A 12,172-nucleotide genomic window follows, 5' to 3' on the forward strand; every position below is an offset into this window, starting at 1 on the left:
AGTAACATGCATAATGTAATCAGATTACTTTTTGATGTTATGAGTAAAAAACGCATTACAATAACGTGCCAAACGAAATCTGATTACTTTTTGATCTAACAGGTAAAGTAATGCATTACAAGTGTCATAAATTAGGTAATCACATAACTTTTTTCGATGTCAATGAAAATTAAATTCTAATAATACAAATACATTTATTTACAGTAAAAAAGTCACTGCAGATTAAGATTTTAAGTTTTAAGTTTCAAAAACAATATTCACATTATAATTTTGAATTGTAGCTGAAATATTGCAATTGATGCATGACGTCCAGTACAGTGGACATGTGATTAATCAGAGTTTTCTCTCAATCTAAATTCAAAACTTGGAAAATTTTACTGTGATATGACTCATTAGATATTGCTTGATGCTGCAATATTTTTTTTTAACTATAAGAGTCTCCTAGGATAGAAGGAATGGGTGGATATTCCGGAGCAACTTGGCATGTCTGACTGACCCTTGGCCATCTTAGTTTGGAGGGGGAATAAATCGAAACACAACAGCTTGCCACTTGTTGCAATTTATAGGATGATGCACCAGGGTCCAATGAAGAGGCTGATGTGCAACTTTGCCATAAAAACCCATGCAAATTCAAGAAAATGCTTTTTTAATAGCTGTCCACTGTAGTGACCACTATGCGTGAAAGGGTAAAAGGGATTTTGACTCAACAAAAACTTTTTTTTTTTTAAACAAACTTTTATGAGTGTTAAAATAAAAGTAAATCTTCTTCATGATAATCAGTCAAAAAGTTTAAACTTACTTCCCATAAAAGATAAAAAGGTCTTACAAACACTAAATATTGTAATTAATACATGTATGATAACAAAATAACTGAATAAAGGTTTCATGAGAGTTACTACAGAAGATCCTTTTTCATATTTTTACCTTTTTAAATTGATGTGAATAATGATTGCCGGATAAAATCTGATGAGTTCTTTCTTTTGCTAAGATCAAGCACAGCCCATGACGTTCTGATATACATGAACATGACACAGATGTATTTTATGAAATGTTTTATTTGGAATTACAAGGCAGTATATGCAGCACCAGTTTCAAATGTTTTGATTTACTGAAAGCTGTATTGTGGTTTGTCCCACTCGTCAGATTTGTATAGCTTATTAGAGAGCAGTAGAGTAAAACATAGACCTGCACAACAACAACCATAGTTAATGATTAGAGCACCATATGAAAAACAAATAGTTTGGAGTGGTAGAGCACAGATGGGATCTAACTGTTGCCTGGTTATGTTAAACTATAGCTGAGGCAAGCACCTACATGCATTATTTTTGAAAAAATACAAATAAAAAACTTTAAAGGCGAAACATAATTGTGTGGTATGGAATTTAAGTCTTTATGGAGCATCCCTGTCCCAGTCCAAAATTTTAATCCTCACAGTAACCAAGCAGTTAGCATACATTAACTAGCTGTTTTTGGTGTTTACAGTGGAAAAAAATTTCAGACTCAGCAGCATAAAAACCACACAGACTATCTTCCTTTGACACAACTCACATATAATTAATTCAGCTTTTTACCCATAGTAAGCAAATGTAGAAGACATATTATTGTATAAGTTCTTTGATACTTTCTGTGGTCTGTTTTTGGCTTTTATAAGAGGTAGGAAATTTTAGCTTTGTGTTTCTGTCACTCCACATTAAGCACCTAAGAAAAAGAGCACCAGATTTGAACCGATCTCTGGTTTAAACTGAAGAGAAAGGCTTGTGCAGTTCTGTTTGATTTGATGGTTGGGGTTCAGAAGTCAGCGGTTAGTGGTTACTTCAGTCCTGATTCCTGAACAGGAACCTAAATGAGACAAAAGTGCCTCTTTTAATACATTAAATCACAAAAAAGTTGGGATTCAGTGGTGAAACTCAACTCACCTGTCTCAGCCCACATGCTTGTGCTGATGTTTCTCATAGCTCACTGCATTGTTGGAGTTACTTCCTGAAGAATAAAGATTAAATTCATTGTCATTCTATTAATAATGGCTGCTTTTATTTTTCCCTTTCCTACAGCTAAAACACAAAATAAATTGGTGGTCGTACTAACCTAAATAATCCTTGTAATCTTTGAAGGACTTGTGTCTCAGGCTACGTCCATCTAGAGGAAGAACAGTTAAATGTCTTTAATATTTTTGTTTAAATATATTAATTATGCAATCTACTGTAGAATGTGTGAATGTAATCCTGCTTAGATTTTTTTTCTAAAACAATGTTTATAACCACCATACTATATAACCTACACAATGTGTGAGTGGACGGAGTGATGGATGTATGAATGAAAGTTTGGATGAAGGAGCCCCTTCAGACCTGAGTTTCCACGCTGTTTGATGCACTGGCCTCGGTTTGGGATCCCAGCTGAGGGGTTTCCCGGGTTGATAATGTGGCACTCGTAACCAGTTGGGCAGAGCAAAGGCTCATCTCCATCCTCTGTGGTGCTACAGGCCTCAGCTACACATAAAGACAGTCAAGCAAGTTACTGGTGTCTCCCACTATGTGCATATCTGTGTTCAAGAGAGTTACCACTGTGTTCTGACACACAATATCATTTATTGGTTGGAGCACCAGAATGTTTTATTGCAGGCAAGTCCTTGCTACCTTTCAGGGCATTGAACATTGTGGTTGCATTGCTGTCTATGCAGGGTCAGAAAGCTCTCGGATTTCATCAAGATATTTTTATTTGTGTTTTGCAGATTAATGAAACCCTTAGGGGTTTGGGATGACATGAGTGCGAGTAATTAGTGACAGAATTTTCTAGACTATTAGATATTAGCAATTTAGGTCAATCAATTACCAAGCTATGCTTAATTTAGTTCAGTTTGGTGTGTAAAACGATCGCATTAACAATTAAAGAAAAACACTTAAGCAAAACATGGTCAGGTCAAAGTGTCTGAATAATTTTTGCTCTCAAATTTTTATCAGTTTTACTGGTAGTCCACTATTTTTGTGTATAATATGTTTACTTTATTTTGCTCTCCGTGCTTATATAAATTCCTGTGGCTCAGTAGAAAAGCATTGCATTAGCAGTGCAAAAGGTTGTGGGTTCAATTGCCAGGGAATACACATACTGAAAAAAATAATAAATTATAGCCTGGATGTACTGTAAGTCACTTTGGATAAAAGCATCTGCTAAATGCATAAATGTAAATGTAACATAAATGAACTATACTGCCCTGTACCCCCTAGTGAAAAAATATATCTGGTGTCTGAATAATTTTTGGTTTGACTGTATATGATTGTAAATCCTTGAGAAGAAGGAGAGGAGTCAGCTGAACCCCCCCTGACCCCTCAGATTTAAAATTAATATTTAAATAATTTAACAACATTTAAATAATTAACAGTATGTTTCTGAAGAGCAGTTCAGATTTTTCTAATGGAGGTTAATGGTCACATAGCATTCAGTTAAGCAAATAAAATTTTTCGATTTTATTAAATACTTAATTTTTTATTATTTTATATAATATAAAGATATTTACATAAATATTTATAAAATATAAAAAAACAATATTTCTATGATTTTACTATAGCTTCTCATGAAGCCTCCTGTAGTTCCCTCACAAACACCCAGGATTTCACAAACCCCAGTTTAATACATTATAATATAATGAACTATTTGCGATTTTTCAGAATATGTGGTTACTTTTAACCTGCTTCATATGAAGAAAGATACATTTTGCTGCCAGATGTAGGTGTAGTTCCAACCTCTACTAGAAGGAGCCAAATGGATAATGCTAACCAGGCAAACCTGAGAGCATAGTTGCCATTGAAGAGCCTGAGATGTGTGCCTTTTTGTGGCATCATCAGCCATGGTCACGAAGTTTCAGCGTGCCAATGCTACCTACTATATACATCCTCAGTGCTAATTTAGACTGCTGACTGCAGAGATTAAATGTATTATAATTTCAAGATAATTGCTTATTTTTTATAGATTTGTGGATATGAATAAGCCTCAGGGTAGTTGGGGTAGCTCTATGTAGAATTTTTGATGGGAATGAAAACAACACTGTGAGGGACTGTACAGTCTGTTCAATGGATTGAACATACTAATTCTATTAACTGTATTGAAGACTTTCAGTACACAAAACTCCAGAAAACAGCTTTGAAAGCCGTTCCATGGGGTCTAGGCCCTTTATACAGCACATGCCATTGTAAATACTGTAAGTCTATCCCTCAAAGCCTTGTTTTCATTTGTGGAAAAGTCAATATGGCGTCTACAGTGACTAAGCTCTGGGTTATTAATATTGCTCAAAACAAAATGTAATGATGAGTCAGTATTCAATCACTGATTAATCGATACCCACCCTGCAGAACTTCTTCTGGTCCATCTAAAAGCCAGCCGTTCCCTCCTAACCAACGTGGCTTGGGCTGCACCAACCAGTCCAGCACTGAGCAATAAGACATCAATACACAATATCAGTATGGCTAAATGTACTCATGATTCACTATATACACATCCAGCTCAGTAACTCACGAGAGGATCTATTCATTTAAAATCCATTAGCATTATGCCTTGTAATAATGCTAAAGCGGATATGTGTGTCTGTTGGTTATATTGATTTCGGAGCAGATCATGGTGTGTTTTCTCACCGGGTGGAGGTTGCACTGACTCCAGGCAGGCGTAGATGCAGCCGTTGTAACAGCACCGTTTGTGTCTCTCACACTCAGAATCGGACCGACAGCCTGGGACCTCACAGGCTCGCTCAGGCAGCATCTGCGGTGGAGGAGGACAGCGGTCGTTCTTCTGGTGCTGAGCGGTCTGAGGATGGTTGGGGTACTCATAGTCCTGAGAGATTGATAGACAATATATGTAAGGAAACATTATCATGAATTTCTTATGTTTCTGAAAGAAGAGTATTGTGACAAATTATTACAATTGAAAATAACTTACTTTCTAAACATACATTTAAAATGTTACTTATTGATGTCAAAACTGAATTTTTATTACTCCAGTCTTCAGTGTCACATAATGCTTCAGAAATCATGCTGGCTTGGTGCTCAAGAAATCTCATATTTTTCTGCTTAATATATTTACGGAACACATTATATACTATAGTTTAGGGTAAGAATTATTTTTTTATTATTATTATTATTTTATTTAGCAAGGATGCATTAAATGTATCAAAAGGGACAGAAAGCACATTTATATTGTTATATAATGTGGTTTAATTAACTTTCTAAGTTAATTAGAGCACCATATGATTAGAGCTCTAATTAACTTAGAAATTGTTAATTAGACAATTGCAGCCTTGGTTAGCATTAGAGAAGACATTTAAAAATCTGAATTTTTCCAAAATTTGTCCACTGGTATGTGCATGTATATTATTTTAAAGCTTCCACTAAGAAAACAAAAACAAACAAAAAAAACTTGCACAAAACAATAAGCCTAATCAAGTACATTGGTTTCAAATCGGAAGATCTGTCTGATAGTTCCTATGGATGATATTTTGCATCTATAAAAGCCTGTGACACTGTTTTCTCTCTGATTTAGCACTGTTAATATAATGGGTACACTGTTCAGTAACATAATGCCTCTCACAGAGAGGCTGGGTTTGAAAAAAAAAAAAAAAGGCTTTTCATCCAAGTCTGGGCCTTTCTACTCGAGTTTTCTTCCTCCCATGGGTTCTGCAATGGACTCATAGATCTGTCTGAGCCAGGATTCAGTTTGCACTAGAGGTACTGTTTAGGGGTGCATTTTGTTCTGAGAAACCTCCTCCATTCTCTCGCTCTTGCTTTTCTTTTTACAGTTCAACACTACTTAAGCTCATCAGTTCACTTACTACCCTGGCCAAGTGTATACTAAACTGCTGTTGAAACTCCAGACCAGAGCTGTTTAGGATGCAGACATGCATCAGCTGGATTTCAGAACTTCATTCTTCTCCACAGAGTCTTTTATTAGGGCCCAAGTCGAAATGTGGCTGTGATTTTGTTTACTAATTAAATTATGGGTTTGAGAACTAACTGCATGCATCTTAAAAACTCAGCATGTTCACTTGGCTGGAGCTTTGCTTTCAAACAAACTGTTAAAATAAAAGCAAATGTCTGGCATAAGCCCATTGTGGTTGTTTTTGCAATTAGGTTAGATTAAATTTTATTCAGTTTTATTAAATTAAATTCAGTTATCATTTAATATTTTCACTATACTAAAAAGTGACTATAAGTCTTACCAAAAGTGAAGTTAGTAAGATTTTTGAAATAAGTCTCTTTTGCTCACAAAAGGCTGCATTTATTTGAACAAAAATACAGAAAGCACAGTAATATCGTTAAATATTATTACAATTTAAAAGAATCTAGTTTAATATATTTTAAAATGTAATTTACTTCTGTGATGGAAAAGCTTCATTACTTCAGTCTATAATGTCACATGATCCTTCAGAAATCACTGTAATATGCTGATTTGCTGCTCGAGAAACATTTATCATCATTTTCGAAAACAGCCTACATTCACATTAATGCATTTAGCCATTAATTAGAAATGGTTTTTTTTGTAATATAATTATTAATCTCAGTTTTGATCAATAACAGAAATGAATACATTTCTTTCAAAAAAAAAAAAAAAACTTATTGACCCCAAACATTTCAACAGTGATGTACATTAAATAAATGTTTATGTTTATTAAATATACTATATATATATATATACATGTGACCCTGGATCACAAAATCAGTCATAAGTAGCATGGGTAGCAATAGCCAACATAAATAAATGGAAATCAATAGATTTACATTAATGGAAAGCTTATTCATTCAGCTTTCAGATCATGTATTTAAAAAAAAAGTCCCTTATGACTGGTTTTGTGGTCGGTCGGTCGGTCGGTCGGTCGCTCACACACACACACACACACACACACACACACACACACACACACACACACACACACACACACACACACACACACACACACACACACACACACACACAAACCTGTCTTTCTTTGATACCTTTATGAATGTATCTGTTGCATAACAGCAATGGCCTGTAAGACTTGGGTCTGCAATTCATGAAGTTTAGATCAATATTTTATGATTTATGACTGCCATCAACATGACAGTAATTCAGCATGCTGTTTTACCAATGCTGACAATAAAAGTATCAGTGACCGTTAAAACCATTCTGCCTTTGCTTATCTAACGAACAGATTATATTTTCCCAAGTGTCTCTGGATGAGGCAAAGAGGAAGTGGTAGTGTAGTCTTCCTGTCTGGAATAGGTCCCCTGATCCTGCACTGTATATGTCTTATCTCCCCTAGATCCTCTGTTCCTGCATAGAAGATATCAGTAGCTTATATAACAGTTTGTTCCAGTCCTCTGATTTGATCAGGCAACAATACTTGATACTTTTATTAACAACACAGGAACTTTGTTTGATGCTGCTTTTACTGTGTTTTAACACACATCTAAGCAACATGTATGAGATTTATACAGAGTGTGGACCCAAACTATATAACTCATTTTTTTCTTGCATGTTTGGTGAAAAATGCCTGCACATTTAACTATGAGCATCCTGGGTTATGCACTGCAAAATTACACTCCCTCACCCTCCAAGGAGCCACAAAATATCCTTCATTTACCATTTAAATGCTCCACCCTGTTACTGCTCTACATCCTTCAGGTTCACTGACTTGAGGCCCCTATTAGTATTGACAATAAGATTTGAACTAAATACATGTTGACATACTTAGCACTCTGTAGTGTGGTCTTCCAAGCAATCATTAAGATAATTACGAGAGGAAAACTAAATAGGCCCTTTTCCTCTCTCTCCCCAAGTTCCACCAGTGAGCTGTGATTTAAGTCTAGACGTCTGCACGTTCATTTCCTGCTGAGTTCTGGGTATTTTACAGCTTCTTATGTGCTTTGGTAGCTTGGCTCAGCCTGAACTGAGTCGAGTGAGTAGGACGGGACCTGTAGATGATTGACAGATCTGAAGATGGGACTAGAAATGTTGATGAGGGGCAAGGTGAAGGTCACTCATTTCAGTGTTTCACCTCTTTTCCTGATAAACCCTGATAAATTACGGTAATCCCTAAAGGCTTTGAGGAAATGTAGCAGCCACTTTGTTTTTGAATAGCTTAATATTGACATGCCAGGAGATTAGCTGCCATGTACTTGTTGGAAACAACTTTCCTTCCCCTTAAATTAATTATAATATACATCATGTAGTTTCAATCGGATAGGTGTAGATTTTAAGATTTTTTGATCATACCATAATAGACCAGGTAGACTTCAGATATAAGTCCTTAATGAAATGTTCATGTATTTTATCTAAACATTACAAAATAAATGTTTTTTTTCCTCCTATTTCTAGGTGTGGTTAAACATGGTCTTCTCAGCTGACTGGGATTACTGTTGAACTCTCTCTGCTACAGAACACATGACTGCTGTTCAACTGCTTTAGCCTGATCCCATGTTGGAAATTAGTTGAAACACAACAACAGTCAAATGCTTCCCTAATAACTTATACTGTAACTTCAGAGACAAATTGTACTTTTGGTCATATTTTATCACACCTGAGTTGAACTCTCCCCATCTGCCCTGTTTGTCCCATAAGTAGGTTTTGAATCATTTTAGTAAATCAGTTTGTATGGTTCATTTAAATAAACAATTTGCTGATTCACAGATTCATTTAAAATGTTCTATTTATGTTAAACATTTAATGCATTTTTGTTCTATTTGATGTCACCATAATTTACATTATTCTTTTACCTTATAAAAATATATAAAAGGGTAATATCATATGGTAAAGATATCGACTCGCTAAATGGCTTCGATATACTCTATGTAGCTTCTTTTTGTTAGTAGCTTGTAGCTTGGTAAACTACAGTTTCAAATTAGCTTTTTTAACTGAATGATGAGACGTTTTTCATAAGTTCCAGGGCGTTAACTGATTAATTTAAGCTGCAAGTTAATGTTTAATATCTTACAAAAGTTATTTTTGGTCCAAAACATTAAGACTATCCAGATTGAAATAACCTGCCATTAAAGCAGATACTGCAGTCTTGATTTAGAGTCTATGAGCAAAAACAACCTGAAAGAGGATGACAGACACTTCACATCACCTCAGGAGGTTGTTGACAAGTATCTCTAAAACATCTGTCATCACCTCTGTCAGCTTTTAAAGCGTTCTCCCTCGGCCTGTTAGTCATCACTGTGCTCAGAGATTGATGGGGCTGTGAGGGTACAGCCGAGCTGAGATAACCCCTCACATGTCTTTACTTGTTCAGCAGAAAAAACGCTTTTTGTGATGACTATCTTTACAAAGATCAATGAGAAACATTTAGCTTTATAACCATACCTTTGTACTTTAGCAACGCAAACCCTCATGGATTGATAGCACTGTGATATTCATTCATTCTGAGGTATTCATGAAAGCCTGAAATGCTCAGCCACAAGCATTTTTACCAAACACAGGATAAACAGTCCTTGGTTTGCAGTCACGAGCGAGCTGGGAGCCAGTTGGACCAGGAAAGCTTTTGGACCGCTTCAGGCCCACCCAGAAATTCCAGCTCAGCAGAATGCTGGCTCAAACCCACTTTCTCTCTCCCACAACAATTCTGTTACAAAACCCTGAAAGTGAGGCACAGCTCACCTACTTCTCTGACCCTGTTATTACTGTTTTTTCTGAGAGAAGTCACATCAGTGGAATGATCTCAATTACCCTCAATGTGAACCTAATTATGATTGATTGTTATAACCGCACTGTACTGTGTCTATCCATGCATCATCAGTTCACACCAATGACTCTGCAGAAAGAGAGAGTGAAAAAGAGAGGACAGCTAGGGAAGGAAGCAGATGTTACTTGTCATAATGTCAAACGGAATGATAAATGAATCAATTGAAAATGAGTGTGAAAGGCCTTTTAAGGACAAAACCGGATAGATGTACGTATGATAATGTAACCGAGAGGTTACTTTGGGCACGGTCCATTTCCTGTGGCATGTGAATGGATTTGTTTTTAAATCTTGTCAATCTCAAATATCGCTGTAGAGCCGTAATCAGAATGATGCTGGAATTCAGTAAGTTGGGAAGGGATATCCATCTGGTGCAAATTCCATCTTGCCATCCCTTGTTAATTGTTATCAATCAAACCTATGCTTATCAGGACTAATGAGCAGAGGCCTAGAAACTTCCCGCCTGAAATGCCTTTGTTGTGTGCGCGCACACACACACACACACACACACACACACACACACACACACACACACACACACACACACACACACACACTACATACATTTGAGTATTCAACCGTAACCACAGCAACTCCACTGGAGTCACAGAGACACAGTGAATTCATAACCTTTTTTTTTTTACTGTATAATGGACCTAAAAACTCTTAAAGGCTCACAGATGATGCCAACCTCTGCCAACACTGCCTTCACTAACAACAAAAGGCTAAAGAGTGCCATGTATCATATGGTATGACCATTTTCTTGCTCAAGCGTACTTCAGATGTCATATTAGAGTGTATTTCTGCATGCTACATTTTTTTTATAGCATATTTGCAGTAGGCTATATGGTTGATCTGAACAGTACAATGGCACCATGGTACCATGGTAATAAAATGGTAATCTTTGAAGTATTGCATGGTATATAATCCAAAAATAATACTTCACTACAATTCAATATTTGCGTGTTTTTTTTATTTTATCAACATTTTTAAGCAGCAAAACTAGACTGATAATAACAATTAATATTTCTTGAGCAGCAAATCAGCATATTAAAATGATTTCAGAAGAATTAAGTGACACTGAAGACTGGACAAATGATGCTGAAAAAATGAAATTTATAATCGTTTTTTTAAATTGTGAAAATATTTCACAATATTACTATTATACTTTATTTTTGATCAAATAAATGCAGCCCTGGTGAGCATAAAGGGCTTCTTTCAAAAATATTTTAAAATGGTACAAAACTACAAACTTTTGAACAGTAGACTAGATTCCCTCCACTCACAGAAATAGATTTTAATTTCAAGAAAGTGACCGCTTATCATATAAATGCAGCCTTGCTGAGCCTAAGAAGCCTCTGGTGTCCAACATGCACACACACACACACACACACACACACACACACACACACACACACACACACACACACACACACACACACACACACACACACACACACACACACACACACACACACACACACACACACACACACACACACACAAATGCATTAAATCCTTACCTTCTGGTTGAGTCCCCTCTTCCAGATCATGTGTGCATTTCCTGAAACAGATGCCATCAGCAGAAAAAAACTGACCAGCAGTACCGGCACAAACCCAGTCCGGATCTGACAGCCCAGCATGGTCCCGCTTTTTCAGCCTGAGTGTCCTTCTTCTTCTCTCCCAGCAAACCTCAAACTTTTGAAGTTGTTTCCGTTGGAGGTGATTATGTTGTGGCTTCCTCCAGCATGTATGTACTTAAGGTGTCTCTGTCCTGTTGCAGTTACATGAATTCCTCTATAGGAGAGTTTCTAGACACATAAAGAACCCTACGAAAGGAGAAGTGAGAGGAGAAGAAAAAGAAAGAGAAAAAGAAAGAGAAAAAGAGACAGCTGTCTATGCATCGGTTATTCTGAGGAGAGGGTTAAATGTGTCTACTGACACGAAAAGCACATGGTTACTCTGAGAGAGGGAGGGAGGGAATGAGAAGAGAGGGAGGGAAAGAAAGAGGACAAAAAGACAAAGTTAGGGGAATGAGATTTTCTTACACTTCCTTTGGCCAGCCATATTTATCAAGTAATTTTATGACAAACTTGTGTCTTCATCTGGGAAATACATCTGTGAAGTAGGACTATACAAAGAAGCAAAAAAAAAAAAAAAAAAAAAAAAAAAAATCTCGTATTTCACATATTTGCTTGTGTCTTAAGAAAAAAGTTATTCCTAGCACAATTATCCTGAGATTTCCCTGCAATCTGTGAGTTTATGTGCTCATTTGCATGGGATAAAACAAACTGGGTGAACAAGCAGAAAGAATGAAAGCATGTGGTGAATCTGAGGAAGGGGCCACTAGTCTTTGAAAATTCACGTTCCCTCCTAAAGTAGGACATCCCGCCTCCAGCCCCACACTCTCTGTACCCTTCTGTACCCCTGCTGCAGGGGCTGAAAAAAACGAAGGAATGCCAAGTCCATTTT

At 36.5% G+C, this 12,172-nt stretch overlaps 1 protein-coding gene across 2 annotated transcripts; it reads right to left on the reverse strand.

The window, feature by feature from the left end:
* Nucleotides 1-1,037: 1,037 nt before the first annotated feature.
* Nucleotides 1,038-11,727, reverse strand: wfdc1 (WAP four-disulfide core domain 1). 2 transcript variants are annotated; one of them, XM_059507177.1, is made up of 7 exons: nt 11,224-11,722; nt 4,623-4,818; nt 4,337-4,420; nt 2,346-2,486; nt 2,086-2,136; nt 1,917-1,980; nt 1,038-1,839 (listed from the first exon to the last, which is right to left on the reverse strand). In XM_059507177.1, exons 1-6 carry the CDS (start codon nt 11,341-11,343, stop codon nt 1,922-1,924), a joined length of 651 nt encoding a protein of 216 aa, XP_059363160.1. In that variant the 5' UTR covers nt 11,344-11,722; the 3' UTR covers nt 1,038-1,839; nt 1,917-1,921. The 2 variants fall into 2 exon arrangements, with proteins under 2 accessions (XP_059363160.1, XP_059363161.1); XM_059507178.1 differs by lacking the exon at nt 2,086-2,136 and having other exon boundaries at nt 11,224-11,727.
* Nucleotides 11,728-12,172: the final 445 nt, after the last annotated feature.

This window comes from Carassius carassius, chromosome 23 (genome assembly GCF_963082965.1).
Source record: "Carassius carassius chromosome 23, fCarCar2.1, whole genome shotgun sequence".
Classification (NCBI taxonomy): Eukaryota; Metazoa; Chordata; class Actinopteri; order Cypriniformes; family Cyprinidae; genus Carassius; species Carassius carassius.

Excerpts from the sequence above, each read along its gene's own strand:
- wfdc1 (XM_059507177.1), bottom strand. The coding sequence starts at position 11,343 with ATGCTGGGCTGTCAGATCCGGACTGGGTTTGTGCCGGTACTGCTGGTC. Across the intron at positions 4,819-11,223 it reads AGAGGGGACTCAACCAGAAG|GACTATGAGTACCCCAACCA; the intron begins GTAAGGATTTAA and ends TCAATCTCTCAG. Across the intron at positions 2,487-4,336 it reads ACCAGAAGAAGTTCTGCAGG|CTGAGGCCTGTAGCACCACA; the intron begins GTGGGTATCGAT and ends CTTTATGTGTAG.